General features: G+C 30.7%; 3 protein-coding genes across 6 annotated transcripts; 1 reads left to right on the forward strand and 2 right to left on the reverse strand.

Annotated features, from left to right (window-relative positions):
- Nucleotides 1–374: 374 nt before the first annotated feature.
- Bm3207 lies at nucleotides 375–7,272 on the reverse strand (the record flags this gene model as incomplete). Of its 2 annotated transcripts, none has more annotated exons than XM_043074713.1 (13): nucleotides 375–593; nucleotides 773–927; nucleotides 1,048–1,194; nucleotides 1,282–1,442; nucleotides 1,505–1,634; nucleotides 1,715–1,929; nucleotides 2,077–2,180; nucleotides 2,465–2,585; nucleotides 6,036–6,176; nucleotides 6,348–6,436; nucleotides 6,498–6,629; nucleotides 6,789–6,895; nucleotides 7,128–7,272. In XM_043074713.1, the coding sequence occupies 13 exons, from the start codon at nucleotides 7,270–7,272 to the stop codon at nucleotides 375–377; spliced, it is 1,866 nt and encodes a 621-aa protein (XP_042930647.1). The 2 variants fall into 2 exon arrangements, with proteins under 2 accessions (XP_042930647.1, XP_042930648.1); XM_043074714.1 differs by having other exon boundaries at nucleotides 7,128–7,197.
- Nucleotides 7,273–7,853: 581 nt separating this feature from the next.
- On the reverse strand, nucleotides 7,854–10,415 carry Bma-homt-1 (putative 26.1 kDa protein in POP4-SHM1 intergenic region, putative; the record flags this gene model as incomplete). 3 transcript variants are annotated; one of them, XM_001895456.2, is made up of 5 exons in its annotated part: nucleotides 7,854–8,069; nucleotides 8,550–8,716; nucleotides 9,102–9,228; nucleotides 9,554–9,673; nucleotides 10,275–10,415. In XM_001895456.2, the coding sequence occupies 5 exons, from the start codon at nucleotides 10,413–10,415 to the stop codon at nucleotides 7,854–7,856; spliced, it is 771 nt and encodes a 256-aa protein (XP_001895491.2). The 3 variants fall into 3 exon arrangements, with proteins under 3 accessions (XP_001895491.2, XP_042930649.1, XP_042930650.1); XM_043074715.1 differs by having other exon boundaries at nucleotides 10,275–10,343; XM_043074716.1 differs by lacking the exon at nucleotides 10,275–10,415 and having other exon boundaries at nucleotides 9,554–9,631.
- A 1,302-nt stretch (nucleotides 10,416–11,717) lies between these two features.
- Bma-zipt-1 (ZIP Zinc transporter family protein) lies at nucleotides 11,718–13,699 on the forward strand (the record flags this gene model as incomplete). Its single annotated transcript, XM_001895455.1, has 6 exons — nucleotides 11,718–11,843; nucleotides 12,121–12,354; nucleotides 12,495–12,615; nucleotides 12,718–12,857; nucleotides 13,054–13,266; nucleotides 13,541–13,699. The coding sequence occupies 6 exons, from the start codon at nucleotides 11,718–11,720 to the stop codon at nucleotides 13,697–13,699; spliced, it is 993 nt and encodes a 330-aa protein (XP_001895490.1).
- Between the last annotated feature and the right edge of the window lie 347 nt (nucleotides 13,700–14,046).

Here is a 14,046-nt window from a genome sequence, read left to right on the forward strand (position 1 = left end):
TTTGCATATGAAAAGTTATAAATAATTAAGGGAATGTAACGCTAATCATTCCCATGAACATTTCATCGTAGAAAGGATAACAATATCAACTGATTGATGTCAAAAAAACAGTGGATTACAATTTTGCAAGCTCACGACTAAGACTAAGTAATTGACACTAGGATTGCCAGGCCGTGAATCTTTCACGTGACCCACTCTTACGTTTCAATAAATCGCGACTAATTAAAGTATTAGATAATACTGGTAATTCTTATCAAAATTGAAAAAAAATTGACAAAAGTGAAAGTTTTCAAAAATTCATTTATTACATAGTGATGAAAGATCGTTTTGCAAGAACTGAGGTTCAATATCAGTCTATGCTGTTAACATGAGAATTATAATGGATCATAACCATTCGGATCCACAGTAGATTCTCTATCCAAAAAATCTCCGGTACTCAACATCTCGGCAGTTTTACGGTCACTTCCCCTGTCGAATTTACCTTTATTATGGGTAAATTTATTGCTTTTTTTGCTTGACAGCTCTTTCCTTAAAGAGGACTTCGTTTTTGATTTTGCTTCCATATCCACAAACTCATTAACAGTTCTTGCTTTCTGCAATATCAGTATAAGGATTAAGAAGCTATAAATTACCAACTACTTATTCTCGAAAAAGAGGTAAAAAATGGCTTCAATAATCAATTCTCGGGAGTAAACTGTTATGAAGTTATTATGAGAACTTAGATCGAAACATTGGAGCTCCCTGAATAATCTTCGGAAAAATTAAATCTCACCGATTCGTTTGTATTATCTTTCCTTATACCGAGATGATCAGTTTTAGTGCAGATGAACGGATAATGTCCAATCTCGTCTTCGCTCTCTGAATCAGCGGGTATAGAAGCAACCAAAGGATTTGGACCCGAATCATCTGGCTCTCTATATATTAGTTCTGAAAAAATAAATTCCTACAGTTAACAATCCATGAATAATACATCTGCGATTTTAAATAATAATGAAACTAGTCATGTTTATGTCTTCTTTGCACCATAACAAAAGGGAAAAAAAAGACCTGTATTGTTCTCATTATCTTCGATATCGTTAAGCCAAGCATCTAAATCATTATTCCAAAATTCCGAATCCATTTTGTTGCCAAAAGCTTCCATTTTATCGTTGTCAGTTACGCTCTCTGTCAGATTGACAATCGGTACTTTATATGCTAGAAAAATAACCTTTAGAATGAAAAACGGAGAAAACTGAAAAATAAACAGCCAAAACATAAATAAGTTATTGCAGCAAAAAGTACCCATAGGTGTCTGTGGTTCATTTTTCGACTCATCGGATAATTGCAATCGAGAGCTATTCAATGTCATCCTTTGTTTTTGTGTAATATTTGTTTTCTCAACTTCCAGCTCATCTTCAGATGATACGTCTTCTTCGTACGTAGTCACCATATTGTTCACTTCCCTCAAGAAACAAGTGATCAACTGAATAGTCAATACAATTCTAAGTGAAATAAACAAACTTACTCATCGCTGTTAACCAGATGATTCGATAGGACATCCATTATAGGTGCGCTTTTGTTTATTAATTGCTCACTATTATCTACTTGTAAAGATGATGTAGTGATTGATGTAATCGAATAATCTGTTGAATTTGCTAAAAGAAATTTTTGATATAGACAAAATATGCTGTAGGAATTCTGATAACTTTTTCTCAAAGAACTCAAATAGATGTACCTGAATGACGTCTGATAAAGGAAGGAGATGCAACATTTGGCGAATGCGTAGCAATATTAGACGATGAGTGAACAAAAGGTTGACAGTATGGCTCAGCAAATGGTATTGGATGTCCTTCACCAAATGGTAATCCACTTCTTACTCTATCGGATATTGATACGGGAGCAACTTTTTCAGCGGCAAGACGTCGACGAGTTGTCATATTTTCCATAAATCTGTCATGAATAAAAAATTTAGGTGTAAAAAATTTGATATTTTTTTGTGATATAAATGAATGTAGCTGATTTAATTTTCCCTTCATAATGAAAATTTTACAATACGAAAATCAAAAGGGATAAATAAGAGGATAAAAGAAAGATCACCTGTCGTAATTAGCATCCTGTGTTTCTTCATACATGTCCAATTCATCAAAACTTAGCTCAATATCCCGTCGATTAGTCTCTAATTGACCAATAAGCGTTTCACGCTATAGTAAATAAAAGATATAAATATTATTTTGAACAAAATGTATCAACGAATGCTCTATTTTTTTTTCTTTACGTAGATGGACAAATTTTATTTTTTATTTGTAATTTTTATGTTAAATTAAATAAATCAGATAAGTAAGCTCAAAATAGTCCATTTAATTTAATTGGAACCCTTCTAGAATAAAGTTAAATTTTGTGCAGAAACCGCAGAAATTTTGCATTTGCTAACAATACATTAAAATGAACAAGCACTGTGTGGAACTCTAAGTGTAAAACAAATCACCTGTAGATATAAAAAAGGTATATTGAAAAAAAGATAGAGGAAGCGTAATCCAAAAGAATTGCGCATTGAACATTGCATAAAACGAATCTCCGAAGCTTGACTTCCATTTGGACATTCTTTTCTGTAAATGAAAAAAAAAAAAATTACAGTTTGCAAAAGAACAACATACATGAATACAGTTATCAAAAATATTCTATTTATCCAATGATAATGGAAACATAAGCCTTCTTATCAATAGATATGCTGCATTAAAATGATAATTCCATAATTAGGGTATTCAGTAATTAGTCATAAAAAAATTTTATTTACCACCAATAGTTCTTTTACAAGCCATAAACTACTTTGTGAAATAACATATGGTTAACATATTATCAATAATTAATACTTTAATCATATTAATGATATCAATGTATAGCAATACCTATTTGCTACATACGTATGATATCTAAGAGTATTCATCAATCGATAAGTAATAAGTACAATTATAAAGGTGCTATTATGAATGCTAATCAAGCTTTATAAAACATGAAGTAACATAAATAAGTTAAGAATAATTAGATTATGAACATTATGAAGTTATTTATTTTCCTTTATTAAAATTAGAAAAAATCAAAATCTTGTAATGGTTATATGCCTAATATATTTCAGTATTTCAAATATTTAGCTTTTCGAAAACAATAAATAATCTGCATAAAGGTGAAACTTCGCTTTATAATAGTTGAAAACAGCTATTTCATTATCATTTTCTCAAAAACACTGACTTAAGAAAGAAAGAAAAAATAGAGATACTATATATTTAAATAAAAAAAAAAAAGAAAAAGGCTATCAATAATTTTCGATTGGATGAAATTTATTAAATGTTTCTCATGTAGAATCATTTCATTGATTTTGTTAAGCAAAAAAGAAAAAAAAAAAGACAGCTTACGTTTGGCATCATCTAATACTACACTCTGTAGATTCGCATATTTAAACAATAGTGGCTAATTTCAAACATTTTCAAGGAAAAAATTCATTTATAATCTACATTCAATTAAGAAAAAATAAAACAGTGATTTGCTGAAGAAATTAATTCAATGGATCTACAGTTAGTACTATTACAAACAAATATACAATGCATATTTTGAAAAGTCATAGCTAAATGTCACAAAAAAAGCAAAAAATAAAAAATAAAATATGCAATAGGCAGCAGTTATATACTGGATATGCATAAAAGAAACTATATGAGATAGAGTGATACATTCATTATTTATTTACAGTTATATCAATGTGATAAGGCCTCTGAAACTTATCAAATGTCAACAGTGAAAATGTTGACAATCAATAGCATGCAATTTGTAAATATCCATATAAACTTTTGTTTTTTTAAATACTGATAGACTTTAAAACTTATGAACTTTAAATAAAAATTTAAAATATTCCAATGCTTTCTCAAAACATTCCATAAGTTTAAGATTTCGATTCAAGTTTTCATTACACAATAATATATGATATGCTAATAATGTCAGAGTAATGATGTCATCTTACCAGTAAATGGAAAATCTTTTTTTTTAAAGAAATTGTGATTACTAATTGCTATACAGTGCATGTGTTGTGATAAGTTTAAATACCAATATAATGCAAAAAAAGAAAAATAAAAAAGAATTAGGAGAGATCGATGTATTGACAGACTGGAATAAACTGGTCGGGCAAGCTGAACTGAACCTCCCGGACATAATGTAACTGTTGTCGACAAAATGGACAGGAAATATCACTGTCATTTCTTTTATGATATTCCATCACTATTTTCATCAAGCAATTTGAACAAAGCATATGACTACAACCAAGTTGTCGATCTGCCACATACTGTAGGCAAATTTTGCATTCATCAATATATTCCGGACATTTATGAAGTTGTAATAATGGTGATTCTATTGCTGTAATTCTTGTTGCAGAACAATTAAGTGTGTCAGTTTCGTTGTCGTTACCAAAATTTGAAATAGATGAAGTAGTAGAATTTATTGTAACTGTCCTAGTATTCCTTGATCTCTTCAAAAGTCCAGTTGGCTCTAAACTTAATCGTACACCACTATAAATTGCAAATAACAGAACAAAAAAAAAGTCAACTTTTAAAATACTAAATGACCATGCAAATGAGGAAGAACTGAAAAACTCTGATGTACGTCTCTCAAAATCAAAGAGTACATGCAAAGTACTTGTATGAATTACAGCTGCTGCAGATACTGCCAACGATAATACTAGTAACACTCGATGACTATGTCGAGAACTTCGAACTAACCAGCCGCTTGCTTGAAATCGTCCATTAATCCAGTCGATCTCTACACGTCCGGCTGATACCATATAATGATAAAAGATAGCACACCAGAAAAATAATATGAATGAAACAGTGGTTAATCCTGTTCGTGCAGCTATAATATTAGCCATGCTAAGCTTACCTTTAGGCCACTGAATTAGCACGAAAACATAAAACAGAAATGCAGTAAAATGACGAATAAATGTTGACCATGAAAGTTTATGAAGAATAGTGAAACAACTGCCCAAATTGTTCGAAAGAGTAAAATATTGTAAAATAGCAGAGCTCATTGTGTAAATGATTTATTGTAATTAAATCGATGTATCTTTCAAAAAGATTATTTTTGAAAAATCTATTTCCAAAAATATTTCGGTAGCTGGAAGAATAAAGACAAAATATGTATCGAAGGAAGCTTATCAGTAGCAACACGTTTTGAATGAATGAATTGTCAGTAAAAATGCACCGAATGAAAACCTATACTGTGATCAAAAAGAAAAAGGAAATGGAAGAGCAGTCAGTAGTGACTATTGATTTTTTTGAAAGTTTACATTTACTCAGCTGTAGTCATCATAAATAACTTCAAATTTTGAAAAACAATATGTCATGCAACTTCTATCGATCCTTTTTATACCAAAGATTGTATACTTCGATCAAAGACCAAGAATGAGCGCAAATATTTCCGGATTAACTTAATACAGTGTTCATGGCTTCACCCATTCAAAATATCAGCTTTTTTTTTTTTTTTTTTTAAATGAATTCGCGGAGTTTCAACTCAAAGAACTGACGTCAGAACTAAAAAAAAAAGAAACCAAACATCACTGTTTTGATCATACTTTTTTTTCTTTTGTAACCCTATTTGTTCATTAACTTTTCTTTCAATAATAGTAAATACCACATCACAGATAGTCAAATTTAGTCGTAAACCTTAGTATAATTTCTCAGTTTGAACAATTATCAGCATAATAATCGATATGCTTTACATATATAATTCGGAATTTCTCTCATTTTTATTCATTGCAGCACCATTTCATAAATACTTCAACTCTTCCAAAATTCCACACATACAGATACTATATGCATACATACACAGACTCATTCTTAAATAACAGACTTTGAATACCAACAATGCTACAATCAGTACACCAATAGTACGTCTTTATTTTTCACGCATGGTAGGTTATTTGACCACACTAATTTCGACCTTATCTTTGCAAAAAACAAAAAGCACTCAAAAAAAAGGATGAAATCATATCAAGCTTTTTACTAATGAGATACACTTACCGTTTATAGGTTTCTACAAATAGTCGACAAATATCCTCGGAAACTTGTCGATGATGACCCATGTCCCGCCTGTTTCCTATAATCAGTACTGGTATATTGCTAGGAACGCTGTCCAATTCTCTGGTTACATAATCCCATGTCCTGAATTACAAATAAATATACATCAATGAATGAAAAAGAAAACAAAATGGAACAGCTGCTGAAAACATGGCACAAATTTAAAAGATCCTTCCTTATATGGGCTATGTTTGAAGTACATCTATTAGAAGATTTGTAACTATCATTAAATGATTCTTACAGAAAAATCCGCACCAGTTTTTAGTAATATCAAACATAAGTATAACTCCATTGGCGCCTTTGTAGACATCAACAAACTGCGCATCACAAGCAACTTCTATGAACTGAAAACAAGCATAATAAACAGGAAGAATAATTTTAGTGATGTAAATATCAGGTGAGTACTTTTGACTCCATATTCTTCAGTTTCAGACCATCTGGTTTCACACGCTTCTTTGTGCTTTGATCAACTACATCCCATACATCTACTTTGACAACGTCATCTGTCGTACGATAGTTCCATTGTATAGACGCAACCTAACAAACATTATCGATAAGAAAATTCAGTGGATATTAGTGAATAGTTAATCCAAATATTTCTTATTTATAATTCATGGAACATTATAATTTTCTCTCAAATCACTGTAACAAAAAAAAAAAAAAAAAAAAAAAAAAAGCAAACTGTATTTCACTTACCTGTATTTCATTAGTTGGTGCATAATCATCCAGAAATGGCAAACCTTGTAGACGCCGCCATAGAGAAGTCTTTCCAACATTTCGGTCACCACGTATTATAATTTTCACTACAATATTACTTATATCGAACAGATTAATGTTATGACTGATATGAGCAGAATGTAAAAAAGGGAATAAAATAGTCTTTTACGAAAGAAGTATCACTTCAATTTGCATGTTAATAGTCATTTTTAAGAAATGATTTAGAAAATTAAAAGTTTCAAACAATTACCTTTTTTTTTTTAAAAAAAAGACTATAAATATCTATTCCTTTACATCTTTTACGGACGAAATACTTACTGTTATATTGTACTCCTTTCGCATATTTCCTTTGTAGTTCTAGGTCAAGAGCAGCAATACCATGCGGCATACGTTCAAGCTCATTACCGCCATGACGATCACCACTGTCTACCCCACTGAATTTCTTCTTCAAAGCTGATATCATTGTTATGTAATTCAATGTATCATTGTAGTGTTTCCGTGATACCGATTTGCTGATTGATAAAATGCAAATCTAGACTTTTTTGAATCTTTGAAGTGTTACTATTGACGAAACTGTAGACAACAATTGATTGGCCAAAGCTAGAAATTGTTTTCTCGTCCCAGCATATTTATTTGTTTATAGTACATTTGGATATACGTACGCGCATCCACAACGAAAAGTTAACGGAATAGGCATTAAATTCATGCACTCATTTCATCAAAAAACTGTTATCGATGCTAAATAAAATCTATGTGCCTCATATTTATATAATATGCAACGAAACATAATCCAAATGCATATTAGATTAATAGACCTGAAGAAAAATAAACATAATATCTAGAAAAATTCCTTCTTTGTTCCAAATATTTCTCCATTGATCAATGAGAGAAAGTACCACTTGTTATAATAAACGTTCAACTTACACAATACATCAAACAATTTTTTTATTTCGGAAATTCATAACAGAAAACAAGAATGTGGAAAGAGGAATGAGATATAATTGAACCCACAATGGACAAATACACAATTTATATATATTTACATCATCGCAATGCAAACATATATACAGAAAGCATTCCTTTCGGAAAATTCTGTTGCTTCTTCTCGGCCATTAATGTAAGGCCGACATTTTGAAAGAGCTGCAATAATGCATACTTGGGACGCGTCCAACTATTATCTTCTTCATCAAAATCATATCGATCTTCAGAGGATGAAACGTTCTCCTTTAGAATAATAGAACCATTTTCTTTCAAACCTTCCTGCAAACTGCTTATGTTTGGAATTTATGATAATATAAATTTGATCTATTGTTAAAGAAAATTCGCAATCAAACGATAAGCTGAAACTCACCACATCTTTTCTTTTATCTATCAGTTGAAGTAAATTTTCTATTCACAACCAAGTCCACTGCTGCTGAATGGACATAGCGTTGTGTGGGAAATGAACTGGAAATGCTGTTTGAATGAATGTATGCTACGATCTAACATCCTTATTACAAGTTATTAGCTTCGTAACATACTTTCATCCAAACAGCTAAAAATAATAAAGTAATGAAGTTATCGCAAATAACTAAACTTTGAAAAGATCAACCACAAAAATATGCAGAGATAGAAGGAGACGTATCAAGCTCTTGTAGAAATAAGAACAACTAAATAAATTACTCGAAATACCTTTCATAATTTTGAATTAGTTTTTAGGATATATCTATGATTCCTCGTTAATTGGCAATCAAAGCTTACCTTACATCTTCGGAGGAATTTACTAAAATCGTCATCAGTCAGATGACCAGTAACCCATTGTATCCATATAAGATCATAATGACAAGATAATGGTTCGAATTGTTGCAAACTGCATACCAATTTATTACCAATTCTACTGTTCTCTTTACCAATGTAGTTGGCAGATTCTGGAATAATTTGTGAACTTCAAGATATTCGCACAGTAATTAAATGCTCGAGAATTACTTAGCCTTGCTAATATTTTCTTCGTTGTTATAATAAAAGCAATTATTAAATTATTACTACTATCGAATTAATAACCTCAACTACTCATTAGTCGTTACCACTCAAAATAATGCTTTTGTTATCAATCAGCAACCGTTACTTTACATTATTCAATAAGAAAGTATTATAATCTCACTGTTCACTAGTCGTTATTGTGATCAACTGCAAACAGCTAATATACATATAAGGAAAGGTGTACAAAAAAATTACTTCTTTTACAACATTCATAGCAGATATTTTCGCGAGTATTGAAAGCAGCAGGAAAGTAATAAGTACAAATCAGCTTACCTTGAATAAAACTTTCGGTAACATCTACCATATCCACTGATTCAAATAATGGTAATAAGAGATGCTTGGTAACACGTCCTATGCCACAACCACAGTCAACAGCTCGTTCAAATTTTGTCAGCGTTCCCTAAATAAAATAGCGATTAAAAAAATAATTCACTTCGACAAATGATGCGAACGACTTTGCGTACTTCCATGAGTTTCAATCTTTCGTATGAAAGAGATATCTTTTTACTTCCTGCATTAAAAGTTTTACTAACACAAAATATATTATAATGTAAAATAAGTATCTTCAGTTACTTTTAGTAGTTTATTATACCACTTTCAGCTATACCATTCTTCAATAAAGAATTGGTGAATCTTTTAGTGAGGTTATCACATCATAATGAACTGGATTCTTACTCTTTTATTATTTAATAAAGTTTCAGTGATAGACAAAAGTCAAGACGAACTTTAGCTTTCAACAGATTAATAAATTGTTTTGAAGCATGAATGTCGGGTACATGCAGATGAGCGAAGCCTCCAAGCATACCGTCTACATTACAAGATACGGATGCCCAGTATGCTTTAGCCTGAAATAATTCATTTCAAAATAAATACAATAATTATTGTAAAGAATAAAAAGTCATCAGCATAATATAAATAATTTATCTGGTATTAAAGCTCTCTTATTAAACAAAATCACTTAGTAAACAAGGAATCAGGATATATATTTTCTGTCAAAAATTATAGCTACCTGTTTCCATGAAAATTCCTAATTATTTTCCTACCGTTAAAATCAAAAATAACAAACCTTATCAATTCCAACATATATACTTACTCACTCACTTAGCATGAATCAGCATTACTACCTTTTCATCATATTCATATTGTTATCTAAATGCTCGTAAAAATAGATATAAATTGAACAATCTATGAAATATATCAATGAAACATGATAAAATAGAATATCGATAAAATAAAATTGAATGGTAGGATATAACAGATTAGGACTGAATACTGAAAACATAGGAAAGGATAAAACATAGGGATAAGATTAGAAAGATTTTTTCACTAAATGCTATTAATAACTTACTAACAATGATCTTAATTCAAAACTTTCACATCTGATGCAAACTTTTAATTTATGATAAAATTTTTGGAAATTAAAGAAAAAAATAATTGTACATTTACCTTTTCATAGATTGTATCCTTGTCATCTGGATCAGCATTTGATTTTTTCTGATGGAATACTGAATTCATCCTAATTTGAATACTTCTCAATATTTTTCTCTTCTTCAATATATCATTATTAATTATTGCACTTCTATCCATTAATCTTTCATTTTCAACATCAAATGTAGTCCTTCTAGAAAAATACTAATAATATTAAAAAATTAATTTCACGCAAAATGATGTAATGCGTAATCTGAAGTAACGTAGCATAAATTAAACACACGTAATATTGAGAATCTAACTTAGGTAATGCAATAATAATATAAAGTAACGTGTTGTTAAGTAAAACCTATGTAATATAATATTTAATTACGACGTTTTCCACATATAACACTAATTTCATAAACATTTCATATGATGTAATGTTTACCAGTTTGAGCCACAAAAACACAAATTTTACGCAAACGAAAGTAGCGCCACTCTATGAAAAAAAGAACCCAATATGCGACCATCGCAAATCATTTATCGCTGATTGTAGTTTTATCATCCTTTTAATCCATCGGAGTAACGGTAGACGTAAGCGTGTACATACTTTTACGTGTAAGCGTATAGCATAGTTTCCTCCACACTTGAGTTACTGTTAGTACTTTCAGGATTTCAGGATAACTAATTCAGGATCAACTTCTGTGCAAAATGCTTTGTTTCAGATATTTCCACCATTTTCAGTTAGCCTGAAAGGTCACTAAATAATTTGGAGTGTTTTTTTACCTTATCGAAAGGTTGCAGAATGAATTACTGCTAATTTATACTTTTGCATTCATCGGCATATCGTAAGCATTTGATCAGTTTTCTCACCTTTGCATTTTTCATTTACTGACGTATTTCACTCACGTATCCGTTGCGTATGGAACTTTTTTTCATCTTTCATTAACGTTATATATTATCATTTTTTTTAGATAAATTGTAACTTGCGTGAAACACTTTTGATTCATTATAAATAAATGGTCATGTCTTTTTGGTCTTATAGTGTTCCTAGATTTGAAGGAACTATGTAAAGTGGCGTTGTGATTTTCCTTTTTTTTATACAGCAAAGTAAAAGGTAAATGTTTTTATCTTACCAATAAAATGCAACTTTTTTCTGTTTAATTCTTATTTTTACAAAAAAAAAAAAAAAAAAAGAATGATCAATGAATCTTTGAAATTATTTTCTTTTCCTATTATCAGGGAAACGGGGAAGAGGTAAAATTTTGAAAGATGTTTTGAAATTTATGCGTGATTGGGCTGTTATTTTCTATCGTTTATTGATGTGCAAATATTTGCTTTGCTCTAATTTTAGAAGATACAGAATTGGTTATAAGAATATTGATTAGAATAATGATAGGGAAATTTAATAGTTTTTCTAGTAGTTCTCATCTATTTAAAAAAATGATTTCAGCTATAAATATAATCCAGCAAAAAGAGATGTATATGGACATCGAAAATCTTTTCGTGTCACCTGCACCACCGGGACCAATTGTTCCGGTACATGAACTTCTCAGAGCAGGTCTTATCATTGCTCTGTTTATCGTAACGCTTCTAGCTTGTTCTGTATGTATATTATTTTTTCCTTCTTATTTCTTCTTTGTTTTTTCACTGCCAAAAAATTGATATGATAAGCAAAAATTATGATTTTGGCCAAATAAGGAATAGTTTCCCGTGAAAAAAATGTAAATTGCAATAAATTCCGTTATGTTATAGATGTTACTATCCTTTCTGGGCTTTATTAATATAAATTATTAACATGAAAATTATTATCATAATGAAATATTACTGTTTAGTATCCTTTAGACTAATATAGTGAAATAATATTGATTGTAATTTGCAGTTTGCATTCCTGCTTCGACGCATAGCAAATACAACTACTGGATTTTGGCCAGTACTTTCTTTGATTTCCGTATTTGGTGGTGGTGTATTTTTAGCGACATGTCTCCTAGATCTGTTACCAGATGCAAAAGAAAGCCTTAGAAGAATTGAAAAGATGCAGCAGATCACTTATTCCTATCCAGTTATAGAAATTTTTATAGGTGTTGGTTTTCTGCTGGTGCTTTCAACTGAACAGGTAATTTTTGATCTTAAGTTAAAAAGTGGCATCTGTGCTTTTTTCGATGATTATTCTTCCTGCATATGATGGTAAAACTTTAGGACTTGGTAGCAAGGGTGAAACTTGGTCTCCGAAGACATTATTTCTTTCATATTTAGATTATTCTGTTTATCCGAGAAAAACAGTGTTATGGTACCGTAGATATGAACGTTTTAATCAGCGGACACCACGATCATAACGACTCAAATCCTGAACTTTCAACTCCTTACTCTGAATGCGGTTTATTATATTATAGACTGTTTCTAGCTTATTTTGTAACAAATTTCTATTAAAATCAATTTTTTTATTAGAAAATAAGCGATAATCATATTTCATGTTTAGACGATGAAGTTAACCATCAGTCTTTAACGCACACTCAATCGACACTACGAATTATTCTGCTAGTGATGGCACTATCGTTACATGCTGTGTTTGAAGGCCTATCATTAGGCCTTGTTAGCGGTATGAGGGAAATTATGCAAGTAAATATTCTATTGTTTTGTAATTTTTTTTGAAACCATGAATAGTTTATAAAGTGAACTTTGTCCCTCTAAACTATCAATGATGTTTGCCTATATTGCTTTCTAAATAAGATGTAACATCGAACCAACATGACAGTTGCATTATTCATTGATTCTTTTCGTAGAATTTAGTGTTAATTAAAGCACATATATGCAGATCTTCTTCGTGTTGCTCGTGCACAAAACAGTTATTGGATTTTCACTTGGAGTTCGTCTTGTGAAAAGTGCTTTAAGTCTTACGATGGCATTAGTATGTTCGATTATCTTCGCTGCACAAATTATTATCGGAGGTTTTGGCGGCATTGCTATTCTAGATGTCGTTAGCCGTGGATCACCACTTATTGCTGGAACAGTTTCTTTTATTGCACAAGTAATTTTGATACATTTATTGACATCAGTAATTGAAAAACAAAGTTCATCTTTGTTTTCCATTAACTGACTACCGTTTTACTTAATAAAATACTTTAAAAGGCTTAAATCTCTTATGTTTCACGCTGTATCTTGAAATATGTGAGTATTGGAAAAATTTTAAATATTCACATCATAATGAATGAAGAAGTCATTGTAGGGAAAGTGGGAAACCCACATAAGACAAAATCATTAAATCATGACATTCAGTCTGTTTGACTAACTGATATTTACAGGCAACAGCGTGTGGAACATTCTTGTATATAACTTCTTTCGAAATATTGCCGCGCGAGTTCCATCAACGTCAATTTCGTGTCGCAAAACTCTTCTCATTGATCGTTGGATTTGTCCTTATTGCGAGCCTGATAGCTTTATTTCCCAACGGCTCAATGTAGAAGTGCCCTATGAACTTTATCATTATAGAGTTCTTCGCTACATGGTTTCACTATATTGCTATCATAGAGACCTTCTGACCACTAATGATGCTTATCCTCTTTTTATTGTATGACTACATTTACGCAAATTTATGTGAATGATTTGAATCATCAAACTAATTACGACGGACTCTAATACTTAATCACTCAAAGTAATTCGTTTTCCTATTACTATATGTCCTCTTACACTAATCTATTAACAGCTCTTGCAAAGTTAAGAAAACGTATGACATATACATTGAATATGAGAGTATCTGTTTATGCATCGATGATTTGTACATAAAAATTTGTTTAACATAGTACAAAGT

The sequence above is a fragment of the Brugia malayi genome (genome assembly GCF_000002995.4).
Source record: "Brugia malayi strain FR3 genome assembly, contig: Bm_v4_ChrX_scaffold_001, whole genome shotgun sequence".
In the NCBI taxonomy this organism is placed as follows: domain Eukaryota; kingdom Metazoa; phylum Nematoda; class Chromadorea; order Rhabditida; family Onchocercidae; genus Brugia; species Brugia malayi.